The sequence below is a fragment of the Gallus gallus genome, chromosome 12 (genome assembly GCF_016699485.2).
Source record: "Gallus gallus isolate bGalGal1 chromosome 12, bGalGal1.mat.broiler.GRCg7b, whole genome shotgun sequence".
Classification (NCBI taxonomy): Eukaryota; Metazoa; Chordata; class Aves; order Galliformes; family Phasianidae; genus Gallus; species Gallus gallus.
The window spans coordinates 197,734-222,907 of record NC_052543.1 but is presented as its reverse complement, the minus strand read 5'-3'; the positions used below and the strand labels follow the sequence as shown (position 1 = coordinate 222,907).

The following is a 25,174-nucleotide window of genomic DNA, read 5'->3' as shown; positions in this document are numbered from 1 at the left end:
AATCCAGTGAGTAATAGGAAAACACGATGCTCTTCATAGCTTCATAGTTCAGTGACCAGCCAGATGGCCTAAATGATCTTTGAAGGTCTCTTACAACTACCTATTCTATTCAGTAATTGAACACGTCTTTTCAAATGAGCTACATATCTAAATTTCCTCATACACATTTTCTCTCTGACCTCTAGAGATGTTCTGGACTACTTTCATCAGCTCTCATGTTTCTCCTGGATCCAGAAAGCTAGCGTTCAGCAAGATCTGTTGCACAGAAAAATCTCATACATATACAAAGACCGATGTTTCTTTTAATACATACACGTACTGTATGTGAAAGTTCTTCCTCCGTACACAAGAGAAAGAAGCATTGCTGACATTTTCAGAAACAAACCTAACAGGAGAGAGGCAACTCCTTCACAAAAGCTAATGGCTGATGTTCTCAATACACATGGTTCAGAAACATATGCAACCATGAGCTGCAATGGCAGTGATTGCCAAAAATGCCAGTTTGTGACCAAATGACAAAAACATACCTTTACAAAGCACCTTTCTGGGGAAGCACTGCCATGCAGTGTCTCAGTTAACAATACCCAGAGGGAGATATTCTAAAGAAAAAGAGGGAATCTCACCTGCAATGAAAAGAGGTCCCAATAAGAAGAAAGACAGAGGAACTGATAAAATAAAACCTTTTCACAGGAATCTGCACAGTGGAAAACTTCAGGCTAACAAATCCTCCCAAAATAAAAATTTAAAAAAATCATAAAAAAGAAAATCAACTTCTTAGCTATGCCTAAAAATCAAAGACAAAAATAGGATTGGTGAAAATTTTTGAAAATAAATAAGAAAGAATTGCTATGCAACTCCAACTTCCACAACACCAGATGTTCTTATAGGAGAAAGAAACAACAACAGCAATGATGCTTATTTGTTTCCTGTGTTAGATAAGCATTTCAAGAGCAAATCCTAATAAAGTGATGCTGGTATAGTTTTATAGGGGAAAAAAAACCAAACAGACATGTTTCTCCTTTTTAAAATCTCTTTAATTTCTTAAAGGAAAAAAAAAATGTGGTATTAAAGAGACAGAATGGTAAATTATGCCACCTATCTTATAAAATGGCATTAAAATGCAGCTGATCACAAAACTGACATGAACTACAAGCAGGACTGATTTCCTTCTCAATAGTATGCTGAAAACATACATTATGTAAAGAACCTAACAAGGCATTTCAGCATGGTCCAGACATGTCTGCTATGTTTTTGCTTTCTCACACTGACAACAGAAAAGAAACCCCAGCATGTTTTAAACAAATGTGAATCTGGATTATAATTCAGAACCAGAAGCAAAAGGAATAGAGAACTACTTCATCCACAAAAAACCTTCACTAGCAATACAATATGCTCAGGCTCTCAATCCCAGAGCACACATCAAGCTCAGAGAAAAGCCCAGCTCTGGCTCCAACAGCCATGTAATTGCAGCATTTGCAAAGCCTTGCACCAGGCCCCTACTAACAGAACGATCTCATGTCTGATCAGAATCAAATCCACCTAAGGAGACAGCTTCTTCTCAAACAGAACTGAAAGAACAGATTTATAGGAGGGTAAGAGCACCACGGAATGCAAAATACAAGCCCCCAGCTAGTGGAGCAGTGGACTCCAGAAGAGCACTGAGGGAAGCATCACTACCTGCTTCCTGATCCATTTGCCCATCTCTCAGAACTAGACAGAGGCAGATCAGGAGACAGACTCCGGCAATGATAACAGATCTTCAGGCTGTTTCAGTGCAGGCAGTTGCATGCCCTCCTAGCCTATTCTCTATCAGCAGCCAGAAGCCTCAAAAATGCATATAACAAGGCCTGTATGCAGGGTAATATTTCCTATGTTGTCCAGACTTCATTCACAACTAATCCACCATAAGCGCTTCCACAGAAAATATTTATTGTTACTTTTTAACATTGGTTCTCTCTCTGAAAGCAGTGAGATGCTTAAAACAAACAGACAAACAGTAACAGGGCACGTAACCATAAAATGAAACCAGTCACCCACCTGCTCATCAGATCCTCCAGAGGCAAAGAAGTCTCCTGTTCTGGAGAATGCTACACAGGTGGCTGGACCCTGTGAATAAAATTTAAAGACAGATTTAAAACAAATATGGGAAGAAAAAAAATGAAAAAACAAGCTCCACTGATTACAATGTATTTCTCTTCTGACAACAGCAAGATGTCAAAAACTCTTCTCTGTCAGGCAAGAGGCCCACAGTTACTGCACTAGGATAACTGGCACTTTCCCCCACTTTTGCTTGCAATTAAAGATACTCTATTATCCATAGAATCATAGAATCACAGAATGGCCTGGGTTGAAAAGGACCACAATGATCATCAAGTTTCAACCCCCCTGCTATGTGCAGGGTCGCCAACCAGCAGACCAGGCTGCCCAGAGCCACATCCAGCCTGGCCCTGAATGCCTCCAGGGATGGGGCATCCACAGCCTCCTTGGGCAACCTGTTCCACTGTGTCACCACCTTATGGGTGAAAAAATTCTTCCAAATATCCAACCTAAACCTTCCCTGTCTCAGTTTAAAACCATTCCCCCTTGTCCTATCACTATCCACCCTTGTAAACAGCTGCTCCCCCTCCTGTTTATATGCTCCCTTCAAGTACTGGATGGCCACAATGAGGTCTCCCCGGAGCCTTCTCTTCTCCAAACTAAACAAGCTTACTTCCCTCAACCTTTCCTCACAGGAGAGGTGCTCCAGACCTCTGGTCATCTTAGTGGCCCTCCTCTGGACCCACTCCAAGAGCTCCACGTCCTTCCTGTACTGGGGGCCCCAGGCCTGGACGCAATACTCCAGATGGAGCCTCACAAGAGCTGAGCAGAGGGGCACAATCACCTCCCTCTCCCTGCTGGCCACCCCTGTTTTAATGCAGCCCAGAACACAGTTGGCCTTCCGGGCTGCAAGCGCACACTGCAGGCTCATGTCCAGCTTCTCATCTACAAGTCCTTCTCTGCAGGGCTGCTCTCAAGGAGATCTTCCCCTATTTGTATAAATACCTGGGATTGCCCCAGCCCAAGTGCAGCACCCTGCACTTGGCCTTGTTGAACCTCATTAGACTCTCATGGGCCCACTTCTCTAGCCTGTCCAGGTCCCTCTGGATGGCTTCCCTTCCTTCCAACATATAGACTGCACAGCTCAGCTTGGTGTCATCCGCAAACTTGCTGAGGGTGCACTCGATGCCATCCTCTATGTCACTGATAAAGATGTTGAAAAGCACCAGTCCCAAGGCCGACCCCTAAGGGACACTGCTTGTGACCGGCCTCCACCCTGACACAGACCTATTGATCACAACCCTTTGGCTGTGTCCAGCCAGCCAAGTCCTAATCCACTGAACAGTCCATCCATCAAATCCACACTTCTCCAATTTAGAGAGAAGGATGTGGTGAGGGACCATGTCAAAGGCCTTGCAGAAGTCCAGGTAGACGACATCCACCGCCCTTCTCCCATCCACCAAAGCCGTCACTCCATCACAGAAGGCCACCAGATTGGTCAGGCATGATCTGCTCTTGGTGAAGCCATGCTGGCTGTCTCGAATCACCTCTTTATCCCGTATGTGCCTTAATATAGCTTCTACGAGGATCTGCTCCATGATCTTCCCAGGCACAGAGGTGAGGCTCACCGGCCTGTAGCTCCCCGGATCCTCCTTTCTCCCTTTCTTAAAAATGGGAGAAATGTTTCCCAATTTTCCAGTCACTGGGGACCTCACCAGACAGCCATGATTTTTCAAATATGATGGAGAGTGGCTGCACGACCATATCAGCCATCTCTTTCAAAACTCTAGGATGGATATCATCCGGCCCCATGGACTTATACACGTTCAATTTCATGAGGAGGACTCGGACTTGTTCCACCATTACAGTGGGACAGAAACCACTCCCCACACCCTCACCTAGAGGCTCGTGTTCCTGGCAGACACGGGAAGCCTGACCACCCGTGAAGACTGAGGCGAAGCACTCATTGAGTACCTCAGCTTTTTCTGTGTCTGAGGAAGCCAGCTCCCCAGTGCCCCCCGCCCCCCAGAGGGGGAACATTCTCCTTGGCCTGTCTCCTGCTGCCTATGTACCTGCAGAACCCCTTCTTGTTATCTTTCACATCCCTCGCCAAGTTCAACTGCATCTGCTCCTTGGCTTTCCTAATCCTATCTCTACACACACAGACAACAGCCCTGTATTCCTCCCCGGATACACAACCCTGCTTCCACCTTCTGTACAGTTCCCCCTTTTCTCTCAGTTTAAGCTGCAGGTCCTTGCACAGCCACAGCATAGCACTAAGATGGAGTGAGGAACAAGTCAGGTTTTACAACTTCAGGCTTTGCCTTTTTCACCCTCAGTCACCCCCTTTCCTCTTAGAATTAGCATTTCCTAAAGTTCAAGTTCATTTTTTAAAAAGTAGTGAAAATGCTGAGTTTGTTATGGGCAGCCTTCAGTGACACACCTGAAGGGATGGCTCAAAAGGAAAAAGATGGTTTCAAAACATAACGATACATGTAATGCTGCATCAAATGGTGCACTGACAGTTAGAAAAAAAATACACCCACTACTGACAAGTCTGAGCATTCAGAAATCATTCACCATACCCCATAAAAATACAGCGTTTATTTAAAAAAAAAAAAAAAAGTTAAAAAGATGATGATTCCAAATGATCTCTGAAGACATGGCAATTAATGCCATGCCTATGTTTTTCAAGCTCCTCTTCACACCATCAATACTAGAAAGGAGAAAAAAAAAAAAAAAAACAACATTAAACCAAGATTTTCGACATAATCATGTATAGCTGCAGGGTCCAGAACTTCAAGAGTTACCCCAAATCTTCAGGAGACTGACAACAAGAGAGAAGACATTTCATGGACTGTTGTGAACAATAGAATCACCATGGAAAATAGCACCTTCCCTCCATGCAACGCCTCAACAGCTCAATATATTTGAAATATATTTCAAAAATATATAGCTGCCATTAAGGGACAGCATAAAACACATGGCTGATGATGATAAAAACAATAACAGGTTGTGCTAGATGCAAGAGGTGAAAGGCAATCAGTACTATTATGATAGAAAAGGTTTTGTTTCCACAGCCACCATGTGCTCCCATGGATTTCTCTATATATTCCATGCAGACTGCTCACTACAGGAGATCTTGCCAGCTCACCATGAAATAACATCACATCATGCCTGAGCAGTTATTAACCAATGCAATCAGTTTGCATCAAACAATCTGGCCAAGGTTAGAAGAATTTCCAAACTAAGAATCTGTACAATCAGGATAACTGATTGCACAGGATTCAGGGCAGGATATAATTATTCATTTTCTTGGAGACCTGGTCATCAAGGTCCATAACAAACAAGCCCATGGTTCTCAGCACAGGAGGAAGAAAAGGACAAGGCTGTCTGAGCACCACTGCAAAGAAGAATAGGTGGCAGAAGAGTGGCAGATGGAGCAGCATCAGAAGAGCATATCTGTCTTTGCATATTAGCTTCAATTTAAGGAGTACTACAGTACAGTTTTGGAGGCAGCAATGCTTCACACCCCCTCACACACGGGCTGTGCAGCCAAGCAACAAATGGGCACCTGTAGCAGCAATGAAGAGTGCAAGAAGCAGGCAGGCCCTCCCTACAGCACTGTAGTTGGCCATTGTTAAGCTACAGTGTGACAGTAGTTGTCACATTAAGTGAAGAATAGAAGACTAGCTTAAAACAGACTCTTACTTAATAGATTTACGGAAAAGATGCACAAATTAACGTCTTCAGGATCCCACCTTCGTACAGCACAGGCACCTGTATTTTGAAGAAGCCTTTCATTTTGGGAAGTCATTTCTGAGAGTCTTTAAATGTTGCTGACTGCTGAAGTACTACTTAAGCAAAACCATGAATTTCACACCACAAATTTATTTTAACGTGTTTCCAATCTTTAAGCAATCCTACAGGAAGAAATACATGGGAAGGATGAGCCACTCAGCTAAACAAAACTGGGAAACATTAAGTGTGTTCAAGCACAGGAACAAGAGACAAACTGTTCTAGTCAGAATATACAGGCAAGGATCCAGACAATTTCTATTTTTTTTCTTAATGTCAACTGCTAGACCCGTTACCTTGCACTGTTTGAAGCCTGAGCTTTTGCCAAAGCTGGAAACGAGCAGAGGTTGAAACAAACATTTCCAGAGGATGCCTATGGCCAAGCTGGCTGAAAAAGAAAGCTGAGTTTGTGGCAGACTGAAAAACAATCAGAAAAATCACCACTACTACAACAAGAAAACTCCACCACACTTTGAGTTATCTTCTTTCAAGTAACAGTATGTATCTAAGAAGACAGGTAAGAAGCTTCTCATTACTTTACTGCAAGAATGGACTGTCCTAATAGGAGCTTAGTGATAGAAGCTCACGTCTTCCCAAAGAGCTCTGGATGTGAATTTCAGATCCAGCTCATTTCTGTTTTCCTTTTTTTTCTCTCTCTTTGTTTTTAAAAAAGATGAACTCTTCATTACAAATCTTGAAGCCTGACAAATACACAGTGATTACATTTGGGATGAATGCACTACACTCACCGCACTTTGTGTCATCCAGTCCTTCCTGCCTTCAGATATGCTGGCACAAGATTATACTAGCAAAACTAGCATTTCAATTAGGAGTTCTAGACTCCTTAAAAAACACTGGAAGATATTTCCATGCTATCGTTTCACCTGAAGCAATTTCAAAAGGTTTCTTAGGTCTTCTAATAGAAACATCTCATTCTGTAGAAATCTTGCCAAAGTACGTGCACAATCATTAGCGTGACTAAGCTTCTACAACTAATTCAGCATTAATTACTACAGATCTTTCAAACGAGACACTACCATGTATCAGCTGAGACAAAGTGTGCTTATGCCACCTTCTCCCACCCACTTTCTCCAACAGTGCAGCTCTCTGACCACACCATCAAGAATGCAGATCCTCTTAAGTAAATGGAAAAACAAAAGAAAACTAAACAGAACAAATACATAGGCAGGAACTACACAATATTGCTCAAAGAAAGTTTTCTGAATGAAGCAGAAAATGTAAGAGAAAGGAACCATTCACACTGTCTATGACTGTCTGGGTATCAGATGCTGTATTTAAAAGAATCAGCCTCGTGAGGTACAGTTAGGAGGGTTAAGAAACTATTCAAGACATCGCTTAAGTCTCTTAAGATTCAGTGTTTAGCAACTGACAAAAGCGTGTAACACTGCAGAACAGCAGTGTGCTGCAAAATGGTTTCATCATTATAAATATTTCAGTGTATTTAGTCAAAATTTAGTACAATACAAATCACATAAAACCAGGTACTAAACTGACTCCAAAGTCACAGCATTCTGAAAGGGGAAAAAAAATGAAGTACAGCAGAAAATATTCCTCCCAAAGCAGAAACTGATATCAAAGGCCAAATGTGCTTTTATAAATTCAAAGAAGGGAGACAAACAAGTTGACAGCATCCTCTACAGATTTTTTGACATTAAATAAGTGAAAAGTCTATTTGCTATGTATATTTACAGCACCCCTTCCAGATACAACAAACTATATATGTTCTACGTGTTGCTGTAGCAAGCACATAAAATACTGACGCTAATCAATATTCTACTCATTTCCTCCTGTAAGGAAGGAGTGTCAGGTAGAGCAGAGACACACAGAGAATCTTCAAAAGGACACACTGCTCTCGCACTGTATGCAGCCTACAGCCCCGGAAATACAAACAGACAAAAAAAAGAGAGAGAGAAAGCCATACAAAAGCAATGATAACAGGATTACATCTAATCCTCTGCTGATGCACAGCATCTTAAGCAATCTAATTGATGTGCAGACTATCCCCAGGAGACAGAGGTTACTTTCTCCTTCCCCACCTCTAAGTTTTCCCATTTACAGAATCACTGGGGTTTGGAAGGGACCTCTATCGATCACCTAGTCGAACTCCCTGTTAAGCAGGTTCCCTATAGTAGGTTGCACAAGAAAGCATCCAGGCTGGTATTTGAGTATTTCCAGAGAAGGACAGTCCACAACCTCTCTGGGTTCCTGTGCTCTGCAGCCCTTTAAGTAAAGAAGATTTTCCTAATGTTCACATGAAACTTCTTCTGTACCAGTTTGTGCTTGCTGCCTCTTGTACTGTCACTGGGCACCTCTGAAAAGAAGCCATGGATCAAGGCTAACAACCACACAGTATTCATTGTCTTAGCAATCCAGTTCGATCAGCTTACACAAAACAAACTGCAGCCTTAAGAAGAGATGCTGAGAACTATTCTGAATGGCTTTAACATAGTCTGCCTTCACTGCCTTAGAGGGATGGAATCTGAAGCCAGGATACAGATTACATGACTCAATGACCAGCATGATGCTAGTAGCATCTGTAACAGTTGACAAGGTCATGACAAGAGACAGCAGGAATAGCATCTGTGAAAACAAAGCTCTCAAACATAGATCTAAAAATAGATCTCTCTAAAAAAAATACTGAAGAGACAGGCCAAGACTTTGGTTTGGAGTAATGGAAGTAAGCTTGGAGCATGGAGTCATACTTGCACACAGATGACAAATAAATGGGTATTATCTATAAATAAGAATCAGATGATCACAGAGAAAGTCTCCTGGACTAGCTTTTCCTTCCCAGCAGAACTAGTGAAGGAAAGAAGACAATTTCACAAGTAGCAGGGCAAACACCATCAGCAGTCAGTTCAAGTCAAGAGAGGAAAGGTTTTACCTTTAGCATAACAGAAGGAATAAGAGCCAGTCTGGAGAGGATCCAGGATTAAACCAGGGGTAAAAAGTGTAATGATACACATTCTCTGAGATCAAAGGAGTGGCAAACAGTTGGCTAGAGTGACAAGTGGGGTCAACAATGCTGGTAGAATTAATTATTTAATTTTACTTTTTAAAAATATGGAAGAAACTAATTCGTACTAGAGAGGAACCAGACAACAAACTAAGAAAGGCACCAGGAGCTGGAACAAGGCATTTCTAGAGGATATGAATAACTTCTTTCAAGTACAATTGCTTCTTTTGCTGCCCACAAGAGAGAATATACCAGCCAGTACATTTATTCAAACTCTCTTAGAATGGACTAACTAGTACAATGAGGAAAAAAAGAGGAATGAATGGTGTTGAGGCCTGGGAAGCAAATCAGAGACAGCAACAAGTACACTAGAATCCCAGGTATGAGTTCATTGATTGAGGATACAAAAACAAACAAACAAAGAAAGAAAACAAAAAAAGCACACACACAAAAAAGAACAGCCAAAAGAAACAGAACAGTCACTGCCACTGCTCACACTGCTTTCAGTAACTCCACAGCACAGGAGGAAGACAGCAAACAGATGGACCTTGCAATTTTATGTTTTATTGTTATCGGTGTTCCACATCATAACATCATGTAGTGTACTGGGAGTTGAAGAGTTAATGTTCCGGTTCCATGGGCTGCCAATTTTATGGGTACCTGGTCCTCAGAAGAGAAGAACTACACATCCCAGGGGACTCCACACTTCCACTGAGAGGGAAAGATAAAAACTGTCCGCAGTTCACAAGACCCCGCTCTTTTCCCTTTCTGCTCAGCCCAGCTAGCTGTCTCACCTTCAGCATAAGAGTAAGGCCTTCAGTTTTTGGACACTCTCATTTTATTTGATTTATTATCTTCAATTTCAATTATATTGTATTATATTGTGTTATCTTGCATTCCGATATCTTTTCTAATAAGTTAGCTTTCCTCCTCAAATCATTGTCACTGTTTTGTTTTTAGGCCCATCTCCCTACCCTTTCCCCTTTTCCCTTTCCTGGGGTGTGGGTCCATTTGTCCCCCCGCCCCATTAAGCATGGAACCATGCTGAACCAGCCTGTAAACTGTTGACAGCAAGAGATGGAAAAAAGATCAGGGCTCCTAGGAAAACACCAAAAGCAGGAGAGAAACCAGAAAAATGCATTTGAGCACCAAAGAATATACAGAATCTGAGATGTGATGTTGACCATCCTATCGCTTGACTTCATTAGTCAGGGAATGGACAGAGTAGCCAGTGGGCTGAGCCAAGAATAGTGTGGATGGTTATAAAGCTTTGGGTTGCACAGTGGGCCACTCAGGATTGGAATATCCATGCCTGACCAATCTGGGGCAGAGACAGGTGGTTGGATATCCAGAACGTGGCTAGGCATAGAACAGTACATGCCTACCATGTATTCAGACACCAGCTCATGCAGTCACCAAGGAATGATGAAGTCAACACCCTAACTCGGATAAGATGGCTAGAAGATTTGCTAGCAGATAACATCACCCAATGATAAAAACATTAAAAGTTGCAACATGCTGGTCAGAAGACAATGCAGATGGCAGTAAAAGCATGGGGGCTGCCCATTCGAGTGTCAGATATCGCCCAGGTATGTCAAGAACGCGAAGCATGCTCCAGGATGCAACCGAGACCTTTGCCAGAAACAGAACGTGTTGCCAGAGGACACCATCCCCTACAGAGATGGCAGGTCGACTACACAGACTCCCTCCCTCAGTCTGAAGGAGCCAGGTATGCCTTGACCTGCGTCAACACAGCAAGAGGATTAATGTAGGTCTATCTGGTGCTGAAAGCAAATCAAACCTAAACCATCAAGGCATTAACTAAACTAATGGCAGCACACAGGACTCCCCAAGTCACTGAAAGTGACCAGCGTATATACTTTACAGGAACAGTGGTACATAAGTGGGCTGAGGATATTAACACTGAATGGCGATTTCATCTGCCTTATAATCTGATGGGAGAGGGCCTGATAGAGTGGTATCATATATTTCAAAGGCTGTTCTGATGACAGTCTCCCAGTCCTTGCAGGGATAGACTACAAGAAAAGATGACAGACCCAGCGCCTTGTATATGTTACAAACAACTCAGGCCTCCCCCCTTAGGATCCAAGCTGAGGGCTGTGATATATGACTGAAACCCTAAATTGAAATGATAAATAATCTTCTGGTCCCTGCCCCTGATAACTTAGTACCTGGAACCCACAAGGTAAGCTGGCCTTGGGAAATACAAATAGGGCAAAGTGGTGTGGACTATTCACACCATAAGGAAGAACATTAGAAGGAAAATGACTGGTAACATCACCAGTAATTTGCACATGGCCATCAGAAATCATAATACACACCCCACTTTTCACCATGAAGGGGACCCTAATGATCTCACTCTGGCAGATCAGAACCGCCCTTTGGTACTTGATAAAATTATCCAATCATCAGCCAAGGGATGTGGTATAAAAGGCCTGGACATGCCCCTGTCAAAGTGGAGACTGATGCAGGACAAGAATACGGCATGTAATCTGCCAGAGAGGGCAGGTCTGCCTCTCATAGCACCCACTAAACACCCCTTTAGCTCCCCTGAGATGACTGACAGAGGCAGAAGCAGCAGGAGGTCTGGTATCACTGAAGAATTACATGACATTGTCTTCTGTGACATTTAACGATGGTCTTTTGCAAAACAAGCCAGAAGGACAGAGAACTGAAAACTGTGGTCTCCTTATGAAAAAATTGTATCTGTGTTATGACTAGAAATAACAACAGTGTCACAGCAAACTGTACCTCCTATTACACGGTAAAGGACAGTTTGACCCTGATACACTCAATCACTGGTTCATGTGTGAGGGGGTTGAGTATATGGGAACTATTGGGTCACAGCCTGAACCAGGGATGGAACACCTGTTGATGGGGCATAGCCAGCTCTGGAAGCACAGGTGGGAGCAGTTCACCTGTGCTCCATAACCTCATGTAAGGGCTGGCCACTGCAAGGGAAGCATCTCTACTTGGAGAATGCCTCCTCTGGAATGTTTCGCGAGCCCTGAAATGTGTAAGCGATTCCTTCTTTATTACCAGATTGTGACTGCTACCTTTCTTGGCTGATCTGAAACTGGCTTAAAGCAGCATCTGTATTGCCTATCCTTATAATACAAACCATTGGATTCTTAAAAAGTGCACAATGATAGTGAAAGCATAAGGAAGAGAAAGGGAGAGGGAAAGAGAACTTAAGAAAAGCATATAGGACTGAGCTCCTACTGGTAAATGGCATGTTTTCATGCTAAATGCCTCCATTAATAATAATTTTCAGTGGACTGAGTTTTGAAGAGACTTTCCCAGTTACAGTGAGTGAGAAAGCCAAGCCTGCACCTTCCCAGCACGGAGTAAGGTGTGCTACAGCTTAGCACAGGGGAAATCTGCTCTGCTTCCCTAACATACTGGCACCTTGTAATTAATATCTTTTGGATTCCTGAAAGCTCCAGTTTAAAAAACAATAACAAAACAAAACAAGCACAAAAAAAACACCAACAGAAAGCACGCACAAGGGAAGCATAGAGCATTCATTTCCTTTCAATATTCAGAAATGCTAATCAAAAGTCAAATGCTTATCATAATGCACCCTTCTCTCTCTGGGTTGATCCACTTCTGTGCAACCCTGAAGGTCTTCACACCCTCCAGAGATGGCGAGGCCTGCATAGATGCTTAATACCACCTATGAAGAGCTGGCAGCTGATAGGTAAGCAGCATGTTCATTTCCCGAGTACCTGCTCAGAAAATCTTGCTCTTAAGTCAACCAGGAAAGCTGAGAGCACTCATGCCACCCAGGCAGGTGGAATGCAGCTATTTGGTTGTTCACGTTCAAGTCGCTTGGAGAATTCTAACTTTGCATTTTCTGGCTTCCTATACGTACATACAACCAAGCGCCATTTCCTAAATATTTACAAGGAACTTCTATGCCACTACAGAAGCTGTCTGGAAATGCTCTACAACCCGCTACTCTCTAGCAACTACCTAGATGCTCCAAAACATTATGTTCCTCCATGATGATTCAGTGCCAGAGATGGACTTGCATACCAAACCAGTGTTTCATCTGTACGGGCTTAGGCAATAGTACTTTACAGCTTAGAGCACTCTAGAATGAAAACATGCAGAACGGTACAGGATGATATCTCACAGCTGTAAGATGTCAGCTCCAAGCTGCAAACTCCTGCCTGTAACAATCCTTCTGTTACAACAGGGCCAGCTCCATCACAACTTTAAAAGACAGCAATGTAAATTTGGCAGTCCTCCCTATGTAAACTACAGCTAATCAGCTGGTAACAAATTCCCAGCACTCCAACAGTTGCGTCAATGTACATCAAAAGGACATTAAGGCATTTTCCTTTAAGTGTCCACTTAAACACAGCCTTCCCAGAACAACACAGCAGCAGTCAGCTGCCAGAATAAGAACTGAGGACCAACACAGTCACCCACACAAAGTCACAACTCAAAAATGTCTTCAGAACAGGCTGTTCATTTGGTGACTAACCTACAGCCCTCCCTTGAAAAGGTAAATCTACTTAATGAAGAACAACAACAAAAATCCACACCCACTTCATTTTCAGCCCCTTATGAGATGCTGGCAGAAATCACAGTGAGACTGGAGGAAAAAAGCCCTGAGGATCAAAACATCCACATTTATATACCAACACTGAGAACAAAGAACAGGTTATATCATACATGCTAAGTGAAAAAGTAAGAAATATCTGCTGAATCAGAAATTAAAAACCTCATAATACAGTAATCAGCAGAGTGAAAGCCAATTCAGAATTATGTCAGGACTAGTTCTATTCCTGTTTCAGCTTAATGTAATACCCTTAAAAGAAGATCAGAAAGTACCGTCTGCCACTTTTATACTTCTACTTGTTTCCAAAATGGAAGAGGTACAACCCTACAACAGCAGCTAGCTGTGTTGCTGTCAAAGCCTTTCCAATACCAGTTAGATGACTAGGAGAGAGTGATGGCTGTTATCTCAGTGATCTGAAACAGCAAGGAAAAAAAAATTGAGGGGCTTTAACACCACATCTGAATAGATGATTTAAGAAACGGCTGTTTTGTAGAAACCCTGAGTTTAGTACAGCATCGGACTAAAGGGTCTTCCTATTATCTAATTCTGAGGACCTAGTTTGCAATAATCCATGTTGGATTCTCATTCAAAGCTAAACTGTCTACGTTTCAGAAAGGAGGAAGGAATGGAAAGCAGGTTCAGCCTCCAAACAAACTCCATCCACATTGCTTCCTAGGAGAAGTATAAAAGGCATAAAGATCCACTCTCTCTCCACACCAACTCTTTTCCAGAAAGCTACTTCCTAAGCTTTTGCTTTGCCTATTAACAAAAGAAACAAATATGAAAATAAGATTAGAACAATAGATAAAAGCTTTGAAGTCCTATCTGATATTAGCACCCACTCACCACTTTCCAAAGAAGAAAGTTTTATGCAGTTGAAGTTTATGTCTTGAGATATGCAGCATTTGTTATCTCCTCTTCAAATCTTTGTTCCATTACTTTCAGCATAAAAACTGACCAAAGGAGTTTAAATCAGATCTTTCCATGAGACAGAACTTCAAGTATGAAGTTGTTGTATTTACCCACTAATACCACAAAAATGAGAAAAGTTCACTAATTCACAGTTAAAGAGAAGTTGCAGAATAAATTCAGGGATTTTTAGATATCAGACAAAGCAATCACTAGACATAAAGACACAAGAAACTAGAATTATTAGTTCTGCAGCTTACACACATGTTGCTATTGCCCAGAATCAACCGTCCAAAAGCTTCAGGATGTGATTTTCCCCAGATAGTTTTGATGCTTCAAAACTCAGCCTCAATATAACAAAGAGACAAGTGGGTTAGGAATTTGTTTTGTCCCCTAAGAAAATGAATCTTTAAAACACATTTGCCTTTTTGTGCCTTTGAGCCCCAATCAGAATGGACAATGAAATTAACCAATTTACTTAAAATGAGAGCTCCAAGCATTCATATAATAATTAACTTTAGAAGGAACACATCCGGCAGCATAATACTAATAGTTCAATCAGTTAAACCTAACCAGCTGGCAGCATTTATCACCCTCAATTATTTAATTCAGTCAGTTAACAAAATGGAAACACGCCCAAATGATGTCTCAAAATATAATTTCCTTCATTTTACACCTACTATCAGACAAAGAGCATATATCTTCACTCATGTCAGAAGGCCGAGTGCTGTTTGCACCTCTTTAGAGAGAGGGAGACAGTCTGATCTGCGAAACAGATTACACAGCAGTGTCAGAGCCTGAACCACAGCACTGGTGGTGTCCCTCAGCCTTAGGCTTCACCCTCAGTGTTTGAGAACCCATTCTGACTTGCTTTGTCATCACCTATTTTCTCTGCTCCTGTCTTACCTCCTTGTCTTCCCTTATGCCTTCCCTCCAAAACAGTGATTATCTCAAAGGTTTTCATTATTATCATCATTATTTTAAAACACAAGGAAGTTTTCAAAAGACAAGCAAGGAAGTTTTCAAAAGACTTTTGGCCACAGTGACATGTAGGGCTTGAGCACAGATTTGCCCAGTGAGTTGCATGTTTCTGTGCTCTCACACAAAAGGCTTTTCCTCACCTGGTGACCATGAAGAGTATACAGAAGTCTTCCTTCGAGCAAGTCCAGAATTTTGAGAGTTGAATCATTGGAAGCAGTAATCAGGTAATTTCCAGAGGGGTGAAAGGAAAGACTGTTTACTGCAGCGGTGTGCACTAAGGGATGGAAGAAAATGTATACAATAATCAGCAAGACCAGTTTACATAAGCCCAAGGCAAAAGAATAAAATATAGTACATGCACATTCCAATGTCTGTTACAAAGTTTAATAGGAAAACTAACAAGGGAAACATTCCATCAAACTCTTCAAAGCATTGGAGAACAAGGACAGCATTCAATTCTTGTAAAAACAGCCACTACTTCACTGAAAGGAAAAAGGAAGCTTTGCCAGTTATTCTGAGATTTAAGACTACAAAAGCTTCCAGTGTAGTACTATAATGTAACTATATTCAGAAGTGAGTTATACAGTTCTGTGACAGAGAGGGATACTGACATATCTGACCACAAGGGAGCTGCTGTTCTTGTTCCCGAGTAATTCTAGAATAGAATCTATAGGCTTATATATTAACGAGAAGGCTGAAATTCCTATGAAAGACAAGCTTAACATTGGTATTGCGCAGGGGAGGTCATTTGGTTGCTTTTGTTTTTAATTATTATTCTTTATTTACTCCCTGACTCTAATCAATGTTAAGTTTAGAAAGAACTAGGAAAGAATAACTGGCAAAATTGAAAATGGTCCAATATAAACATTATTTCTTCAGCCATCCGATTCCCTACCACAAAAAAAATTAAAATAACAAGTCTGAGTAGACAAACTGTTAGGAGTATGATCTTGAAGGTCTTGTCTAACCTTGGTGATTCTACAATTCTGTGACGCCAATAGAGCAATCCTTTTTGAACGAACATGAAACCAAAGAGTTATTCTGAAGAGAGCTAAAGAAAATGCTCTAGGAAAAAAACACTTTTACGTTACTGCAACATCAAGAATCTACCTCATAAAGAACTTCTTTCCCCCAGACCTTTTATAAAATAAAGTATTGTGGATGCATATATTTACAAGACATGCATTTCTCAGCTTTCTAAGCATATGTGATTGTACCAATGGGGAAAAAAACAACTTTCTGTTTTCACATAGGGCAGGTCCGTAATATTTCAATCAATAATGACCAGACTCCTGAATCAATGGACCTGGTTGATCAGGAAATTAAAAATTCTAAATCAGATCTCAAAGTTCTGCTTGCAACGGATCCCTTTGAGATCCGTCCTATTATAACTCAAAAAATGAAAGAGATACAAAATAGATCAGTAGGGGTGCCCCCTGATCAGCGGTCCTCTGCCCAAACTCACTTACATATAACAGCCCAGCTGTACACGGCAACAGAGTTAGTGGACCTGGTACAACAGTTCCGGCAGAAGCCTAGAGAAAGTATGCCAACTTGGCTATTAAGATTATGGGACACAGGGGCAGGAAGTGTCATGGTTAATGGGCTGGAAATACCTAAATTGGCCACCATGACTGTGCACCCTGCCCTTAGGCAGAGATTATACATGGGCATCCAATATGCCAATGAAAACCATTCTATAATAGATTGGCTAATGGCGGCATGCCGTATGGTATGGCCGAATAAATCAGACATACCGTTACATACAGGGTTGTGGTCCTCCACGGAGGACCTTCAAAATTACATCTGTGAATTGGGTATAAGGGAGGCAATCTATGAAGATACATTTGACAGCTCTGATATGGTTAGGTTTTCAGCGATATGAGTGATTTGATCTTGCAACAGGCCCCTTCCCATCTATATGGGACTTTAGTTTCTATACTGAATCCTCTGGTGGCCTTAGAATCAGTAGTCCAACAGGCTGCCCAACTAGTGGCCAACCTGGGAGAAACAGCGCCTGCAAACCAGACGCAATATTCGAACTAGAAGAAGCAGAAGTCCTGCCAGTAATTAAAACTAGGAGGCCAGCTGTACCAACTCCTCAATCGGGACCCATACGGGTATCCCGAAAGCAAATGTTTAATAACTTAACCTGGGCTGGGGTTCAATTTGCGAAAATTGATCGCCAGCCCAATCAGGTCCTCCTTCAGCTTTGGAAGCAGTTGAAGGACAATCAAACATTTCAAAATTACCCCAAAAAACTTAGGGTAAGAGTTATTATTGGCAGATTCCCAACAACAACATGGAACTTAGAAGATTTTATAGTTCCTTGTAGAAAAAAGAAGCCTCTTCAGGTCTTGGGCCACAATGCCTGAGCCACCAGAGGTAAAAGACTTAGCCATAGCACAATTCATGGTGTGACAAGGGATGCCAGAATGTGACAAGGGATGGCAGAAGTTCTGTCTGAAGGCCCTATCTAGAACTGACAATTTTTTGGTCCCGAAAGGATATTCAGAGGGTGATGGCATTGGTTGACACAGGTGCAGAAACATCAATTTATGGAGATCCAACTAAATTCAATGGTGACAAAGTGAAGATTGGTGGTTTTGGGGGACAGACCATTCCGGTCACCCAAACATGGTTGAAACTGGGGGTTGGGTGTCTCCCACCACGGGAGTATAAAGTATCTATTGCCCCAGTCCAACACAACATCCTGGGCACAGGTATTTTATGGGGTCTGGCTCTCCAACAACTGTGGGAGAGTTCAGACATCGACAAAGGCGCGTTAGTGTCCGGGCGGTACAGGCAATATTGAGAAGCCATGTGAAGCATGAGCCTATTTGCCTGCCGAAACCACACCACATTACTAATCTAAGACAGTACAGGCTCCCGGGTGGGCAAGATGAAATATCAAGAATGGTGCAGGAATTAGAAGAAGTTGGCATAGTAAGACCTGCATGTAACCCATATATTTCCCCCATATGGCCAGTATGGAAGCCGGATGGAACATGGAAAATGACAGTGTATTAATAGAGAATTAAATAAGGTCACACCGCCTATTCATGTGGCCGTACCCAATATTGCCTCCCTAATGGACACATTGAACAGGGAGATAAAAATCTACCATTGTTTCCTAGACTTAGCAAACGCGTTCTTCAGTATTCCAATTGCTGAAGAATCGCAAGATCATCTTGCGCTTACGTGGGGAGGCAGGCAGTGGACCTTTCAGGTCCTGCCACAGAGGTACATGCATTCACCAACATATTGCCATAACCTAGAGACGCGTGACCTGGCTAATTGGAGAAAACCTGATAATGTTAACTTGTATCATTATATTATGATCTTCTGTTGACATCCAACTCACTGGAGGCGGTAGGACAGGCAGCAGATTCATTAACTACTTATCTGCAAGAAAGAAGATGGGCTATAAATCCTCAGAAGGTGCAAGGTCTGGGCCTGTCCATAAAATTCCTGGGCATAGTTTGGTCAGGAAAGACCGAAGTACTGCCCAGCGCTGTAACAGACAAGGTTCAGGCAATCCCAGTCCCTGCAACACCAAAGCAGCTGCAAGAACTTTTAGGTATACTGGGAGACTGGCATTCCCTTATACCTCATTTAGCACAGCTGCTGAGGCCATTATACAGACTCATGAGAAATGGGGTAACTATGGGACTGGCGTACAACGGAACAGGATGCTTTCCAACAGGCAAAACTGGCAGTTAAACAAGCCCAGGCATTGGGTATATTCGATCATACCCTCACAGCCGAGTTGCATGTTCATGTCACTCAGGATGGCTCTGGCTGGGGCCTGTGGCAACGCCAGAGTTCTGTTCGGACGCCCATTGGATTCTGGTCTCAGGTCTGGCACGGAGCAGAAGAAAGATATAGTATGACTGGCTGCCTATTCCACATTACAGGTGGTAGAGCCGATAACCCAATCAGCTGAAATCATAGTTAAGACCACTCTGCTGATTCAGGGGTGGGTGAAAGATCTGACCCACCTTCCTAAGATGAGGGTGGCCCAAGCACAAAGGGTGGCATGATGGGTCACCTATCTCAGCCAGAGGAGTAAGAGGAGTAGTCTGTTTTCATCACCATTAAAAGAAGAACTTCAGAAGATCCTAGGCCCAGTAATGTATCAGAGTGATGCACCAAAAGAAACATTGGTCGCTCTACCAGAGAAGAGTCCTGCTCAGGAGGGGAAATATCCTATCCCTGAAGATGCCTGGTACACAGACGGGTCCAGCAAGGGCAACCTGAACAAGTGGAGAGTGATAGCATACCATCCCTCCACCAAGACCATCTGGTTTGATGAGGGGGATGGTCAGAGCAGCCAATGGGCAGAACTGCGAGCCGTGTGGATGATTATAACCAAGGAACCCGGCGATGGCATCCTGAATATCTGCGCAAATAGTTGGGCTGTGTACCAGGGACTCACTCTTTGGTTTGCACAGTGGGCCACTCAAGAATGGACTATCCATGCCTGACCAATGTGGGGCAAAGACATGTGGTCAGACATACGGAATGCAGTTAAACACAGGACTGTACGTGTCTACCATGTTTCTGGTCACCAACCCCCACAGTCACTAGGAAATGATGAAGCTGACACAGTGGCCCGAGTTCGATGGATTGAAAATTCACCGTCTGAGAACACTGCCCATTGATTACATCAGAAGCTACAGCATGCTGGACAAAAGACAATGTGGGCAGCTGCTAAAGCATGGGGGCTGCCCACACAGCTATCTGACATTGCCAAGGCATGCTGAGACTGCGACGCTTGCTCTAAGATGAGACTGGGATCGTTGCTCGAAACAACGGCCCATCTTGCTAGAGGACACAATCCTCTCCAGTGATGGCAGGTTGATTACATTGGGCCCCTCCCTCAGTCGCAGGAGCGAGATATGCCCTGACCTGCATCAATACTGCAAGTGGGCTAATGTAGGCCTATCCAGTGCTGAAAGCAAACCAGGCATATACCATCAAGGCACTTACTAAACTGATGTCTGCCTACAGGACACCTCAAGTCATTGAGAGCGACCAAGGGACTCATTTTACTGGTGCAATGATACAATGCTGGGCAGAAGAAAACAACACTGAATGGTGATTCCACCTACCATATAATCCGATAGGGGCAGGCCTCATTGAATGTTACAACGGTATTCCTAAGGCTACCCTGAAGACAGACACTCAGTCCCTGCAGGGGTGGACAAAAAGACTATGAAACCCTGCAGGACCTGAATGAAAGACCTCGAGACGGCAGACCCAGTGCCCTGAAAATGCTACAGACAACATGGACCTCCCCGCTTAGGATCCAAATTATGGGCACTGATAATCAGGTAAGATCCCAGATTGGCATTGAAAATAATCTTCTGCTCCCTGCCCCTAAGAATTTAGATCCGGGTACACATAGAATAAAATGGCCTTGGAAGGTGCAGGTAGGACCAAGGTGGTGTGGCCTACCTGCACCTTGGGGGAGATTATTGGAGGTGGGATGCTCGGCATTCCCTCCAGTAATAGGTACATGGCCTACTGATACTGTGGTCAACACTCCAATTTTCATTGCTACAGGGACCCCCATCATGTCCCTATGGCAGAACAAGACACCCCCTTTGGTGCCTGATATAGTTATGCAGCCGCAGACATCTGGCCAGAAGGTGTGGTACAGGCAGCCGGGGCATGTCCCAGTACAAGCCAAAGTGTTGACCCAGGATAGAAATACAGCCTGTATCTTGCCCTGCAGGGCAGACCTTCCCCTCCTGGTACCTCTGAAGCATCTGAATTACTCTCTGTGAGTCTGTGAGCCTCTAGGATCACCGGAAGGAACGTAATACCATCAAAGCATTCATGTTGCTGTCAGATCATGTGCAACACCTGGTGATGGTCTACACGGGACTGATGGAGCATAGGATCGGACCTGCACCTCACAACCACGTGCCTCCTGTAACATCATCGAGCACTGGCCCATGAGAGAACATGAACTTTCACCTATCATCGCTCATCTTAAATTGTGTCAACATACATTGCGATGGAAAACTGTATTAGCGTCATGATGTGTTGGATCTCTGTATTAGGGAAGACTCACTGTTTAGTTAACTCAATCATTGGTTCACACCGTGAAGGGGTGGAGTGTATGGGAACTGTTGAATCACAGCCTGAACCTCTGACTGACCACCTGAAATGAGCACTGAGTCAGCTGTGGGATCGCAGGTGAAGGCAATTCAGCAGTGTGACCAGAAGGGGTAGGGCCAGGCTCCACCGCTCCTCAACCCCATTTAAGGGCTGACTGCCACTGGGGAAGGATCTCTTTCTGGAGATCGCTCCTCTTGGAGTTTTTCCTGTGAGCCTACAACATAGGTCAGCATTTTCTATCTATTTCCAATTACAATCTTTCTAGCTATATTATCTGTGGATAACAATCTAACCACACCACTCTGTATATTTGTTGATTACACAGTGACATTATAGAACAGTAAAACTATGCTTGAAGAATCCAATTGTTCTTAATTATATCAACTGCCCTACAGATATATCTTGAAACTATTACTACTGATATGACTTCTCTCAACACCTCCAAACTAAACCTACACTCCCTTAGGAGCCTGATGTACATGACAGGTCTAAACCGCCTGTTAAAAATAAACAAGTAAAATGCAACTTTAGACGCTAGTATCAGTTCTTTCACCCCTACACGTTAATGTGAAGAAGGAATCTGAAAAACATCTCGCTCAACAGTGAAACTGAATGCATCTGCTTTTCAAACTCTCAGACACAGGTAACTCAGTTTGAATCCTTACAACACAGGTCCCCCTTGAGCTGCACTACTGAAAAAAACACACAGATAAAAACCATCTTAACACAAGACTGGTAACTTCTCCACATTTGTTCTCGTAGGTGAACACTACCTGCACCAAACAGCTAGGTCTTCCTCTCAACCCCTCATTCTTATTATGTCATAGCGGAGAAAAAGCGTGTGCGGAATTTTAGCTTCTAAAGGAACACTAAATACAAGTTTCGTTTGAAAATTTTATTCCGAGTAATTTGTAATATTCCTTGGCCCTTCAGTGTCTATATTCAGATACAAGCAAGCACGTATTATGTCAACAAAAGAAGTCCTAACAGGAATCAAATCAAATCAAGAAAGCAATGAAACTAAAGGTATATCCTTGGAGTTCCAGATAGTCAATGAAGTATTTCCAGTTCTGTGAAAAAAACTTTTCGTAATGGAAAGAAGTCACGCAGGCTGTGCCTATGGAAGCAGTCACAGCCCTTGTCTGCTGTAAGCTCAGGGAAAACTGCATCTTTCTTCTGCCACGCCAGCTCCTACCTCCCAAAAAAAGCATTCACATCTTCCCCAGAAGCTGGCCAACACAGCCTGCAATTTCACGCCATAACCAATAAATGGGGTGCAGCACTAGGTGGCATCTCCCACAGTCATGCTGCTACAAGCCGACTCTTTTGCTGTCAAAGCCTGAGAAAAATAACTTCCAGTTCAGCAACAGATGTTGTGCTCAATCATTGTATTTACAAGTTAGCTGCTGAATACTGAGTCACTCCAGCCTATGACTGAATGCAACCATTTCGAGCCTAGCCATGCGGCGGGCACTGACTACACAGAAGTAGTGACAAGCAGGCAAAAAAATCCCAGTATGCACTTGACACAGCCACAACCCCAGAAGCTGTTGTCCACCACCCAGCCGTCTGAAGTGTAGACACGTACCAAGTGCTCTTTTGAACTAGCAACGAAAAGCTAGGTTAAGGCTGCTTCCATAAACGTGCGAGTGAGATGCCCTACACACAACTGTATACAGGAAAAAAACTCTTCAGGTAATAAATACCGGCCATTTTAATTAGGGGTTGACTTGCAGTACAAAAAGAGTTAGCACTAACTAGCTAAGTGAATAAAGCCTCTGTTTACTTTTCTGAACTGCAAGTGGGACCAGAGCACCTTTACTTTTCTAAATACACACCATACAGGAAGTTTTGCAGTTTGCACTCCACATCCAATTTTCCTTTGCAAATGTTATAGCTGGAACAAGCAACAGGAGCAGCGCAGCTAAACCCCTTCTGGAAAACAACCAGACTTCAACATGTAAGAGTCTGCTATAGGGCTGCTTAGCCATTTAACTCCTCAACGCCATTGCGTATTTAAAATGGATTCTCCTGAAATCAGGCAGCGTTAAGCACATACAAAGGAAAGAGACGCCCCCTAGTGGGACTGAGCGGGCAGCTCCACCTGGGAAAGCCACAAAACTCAGTGAGGTTTAGCCAGAAGGCCCATGTGCAACCCCTCATAGAGCAGGATTTACAAACTCATCTTGAAAATGTTATAAATGCATCGGATCGAAGTACATGCATCGGTGCATGAAATGACTGCAAACAACTATCACTGCTGCTGTACATTTCTTTGGCTTTCATGACAACTTTAAGCTCAAAATTTAACACATTATGAGGACTTGCACAGTAGTAGCTGCTAAAAGGAACATGCATAACAGGAAAAGATCACTTCAATAGAAGGAGTGCCAGACAAAAATGCTATTTAGTAAGGGTGAGAAACAGGCACAATATACAACTCCAAGACAAAAGTAAACCTGGCAGTCAAACCACATTACACTTGGACAATTTAATAGCAGTAAGAGGAAAGCAGGAAGAGATCATTTTTGAGCCAAATGATAGAGTGACTGGAAATAAGCACTGCAAATCTTGTCACTGTTGAAAAGCTGATAAAGTAGGTTACAGGACAATCTGATGCCATTCAAGTACTTAAACTTGCTGCCTACATTAGCAGCAAGACTTCAGAAAGGCATTGCCAAGTTATGGTGAGGTTCACAACAATACTTAGTACACAGTCATGCTTTAGCATTCACTGATGATGATATAGCTGGTACGATTACAATGATTTGGAACAACAATCCTCAAAAGGCTCTATTCCATGAGATTGTTAACTGAACTAGAAGTCATTATGAGTCAGTAATAACCATGGAAATAAGTAAAATAAAAATAATCTTGTAAGAGAGTTTGAGATGCTCAGGCAAGTTTAAAATTTAAAGAGTTCAAACCTTGTTTGACCTGGCTGCAAAGAGACAATACACTTGAAAAGGTGAGCTTGAATTCAGAAGCCAAGGACAAAACATAATCCAGGCAGAGGAATACTGTGTATATACATATATAGATATATAAACCCAAGAAGAAAACTATCGATGATGATGTCACATTCAGTGCATAACAGTCAAATTATGTGATCAAAATGCAAAGAGCAGAACAGCCCACTATACACAGTGTTACTGAAGGCTTCCAAAATTTGCAGATTGTTCCTGCTCCTCACCAACTTCTGTTTGCAAAAATCATTAGTGGTAAAGGAAGAGCGGCCAAATTTAGACTCAACTAATATGCACAAAACAGTAAATTAAGCTCAAAGAAGCTTGCAGAGATGGGAAAGGTCTGTTATCAATACACAGTTCTACCAAATAACAGCACTAATCATTTTGACAAGAATAGGTAATTTTGAAAGTAAGGGTGAAAAAGAAATGAATAAATATAGCCTCCTAAATATAAAGCTAACTACTCCAAAGATAAACTAACCTGATTTTTTCATTAAGAACTTAAGCTGCTGTTTTTGTTATTATTATTATTTTTTTAAATTTGGTGGTAAATGCCACATCTTTTTTACTGCACATCATTTCCTGAAGTAAACAGAAGCCATGTGGCACAGCAGGTACCACCAAAGCACACCTGCAACACAGGTGTAGTGATTTTTTGTTGTCAGTATTCCACATCAGAACATCATGTGAACCAGTGAGAGTTAAAGAGTTAATGTTCTGGTTCCGTTTACTGCCTCTTATGAGCATTCTGAGTATTGGGATGGGATGGGATGGGATGAGATG

General features: G+C 42.7%; 1 protein-coding gene across 22 annotated transcripts in view; it reads right to left on the bottom strand.

Moving 5' to 3' along the window:
* POC1A (POC1 centriolar protein A) overlaps positions 1 to 25,174 on the bottom strand; it is a 74,367-nt gene that overhangs the window by 32,043 nt on the left and 17,150 nt on the right. For 21 of the 22 annotated variants that reach the window (XM_046900182.1, XM_040646411.2, XM_025154575.2 and 18 more), the window contains 2 exons: positions 15,434 to 15,567; positions 2,038 to 2,106 (listed from right to left, as the gene is read on the bottom strand). In XM_046900182.1, the coding sequence (XP_046756138.1) occupies positions 2,038 to 2,106; positions 15,434 to 15,567 (203 nt within the window). Of the gene's footprint in view, positions 1 to 527; positions 624 to 2,037; positions 2,107 to 15,433; positions 15,568 to 25,174 lie in introns of all 22 variants that reach the window. The other variant, XR_005839272.2, reaches the window with a different exon arrangement.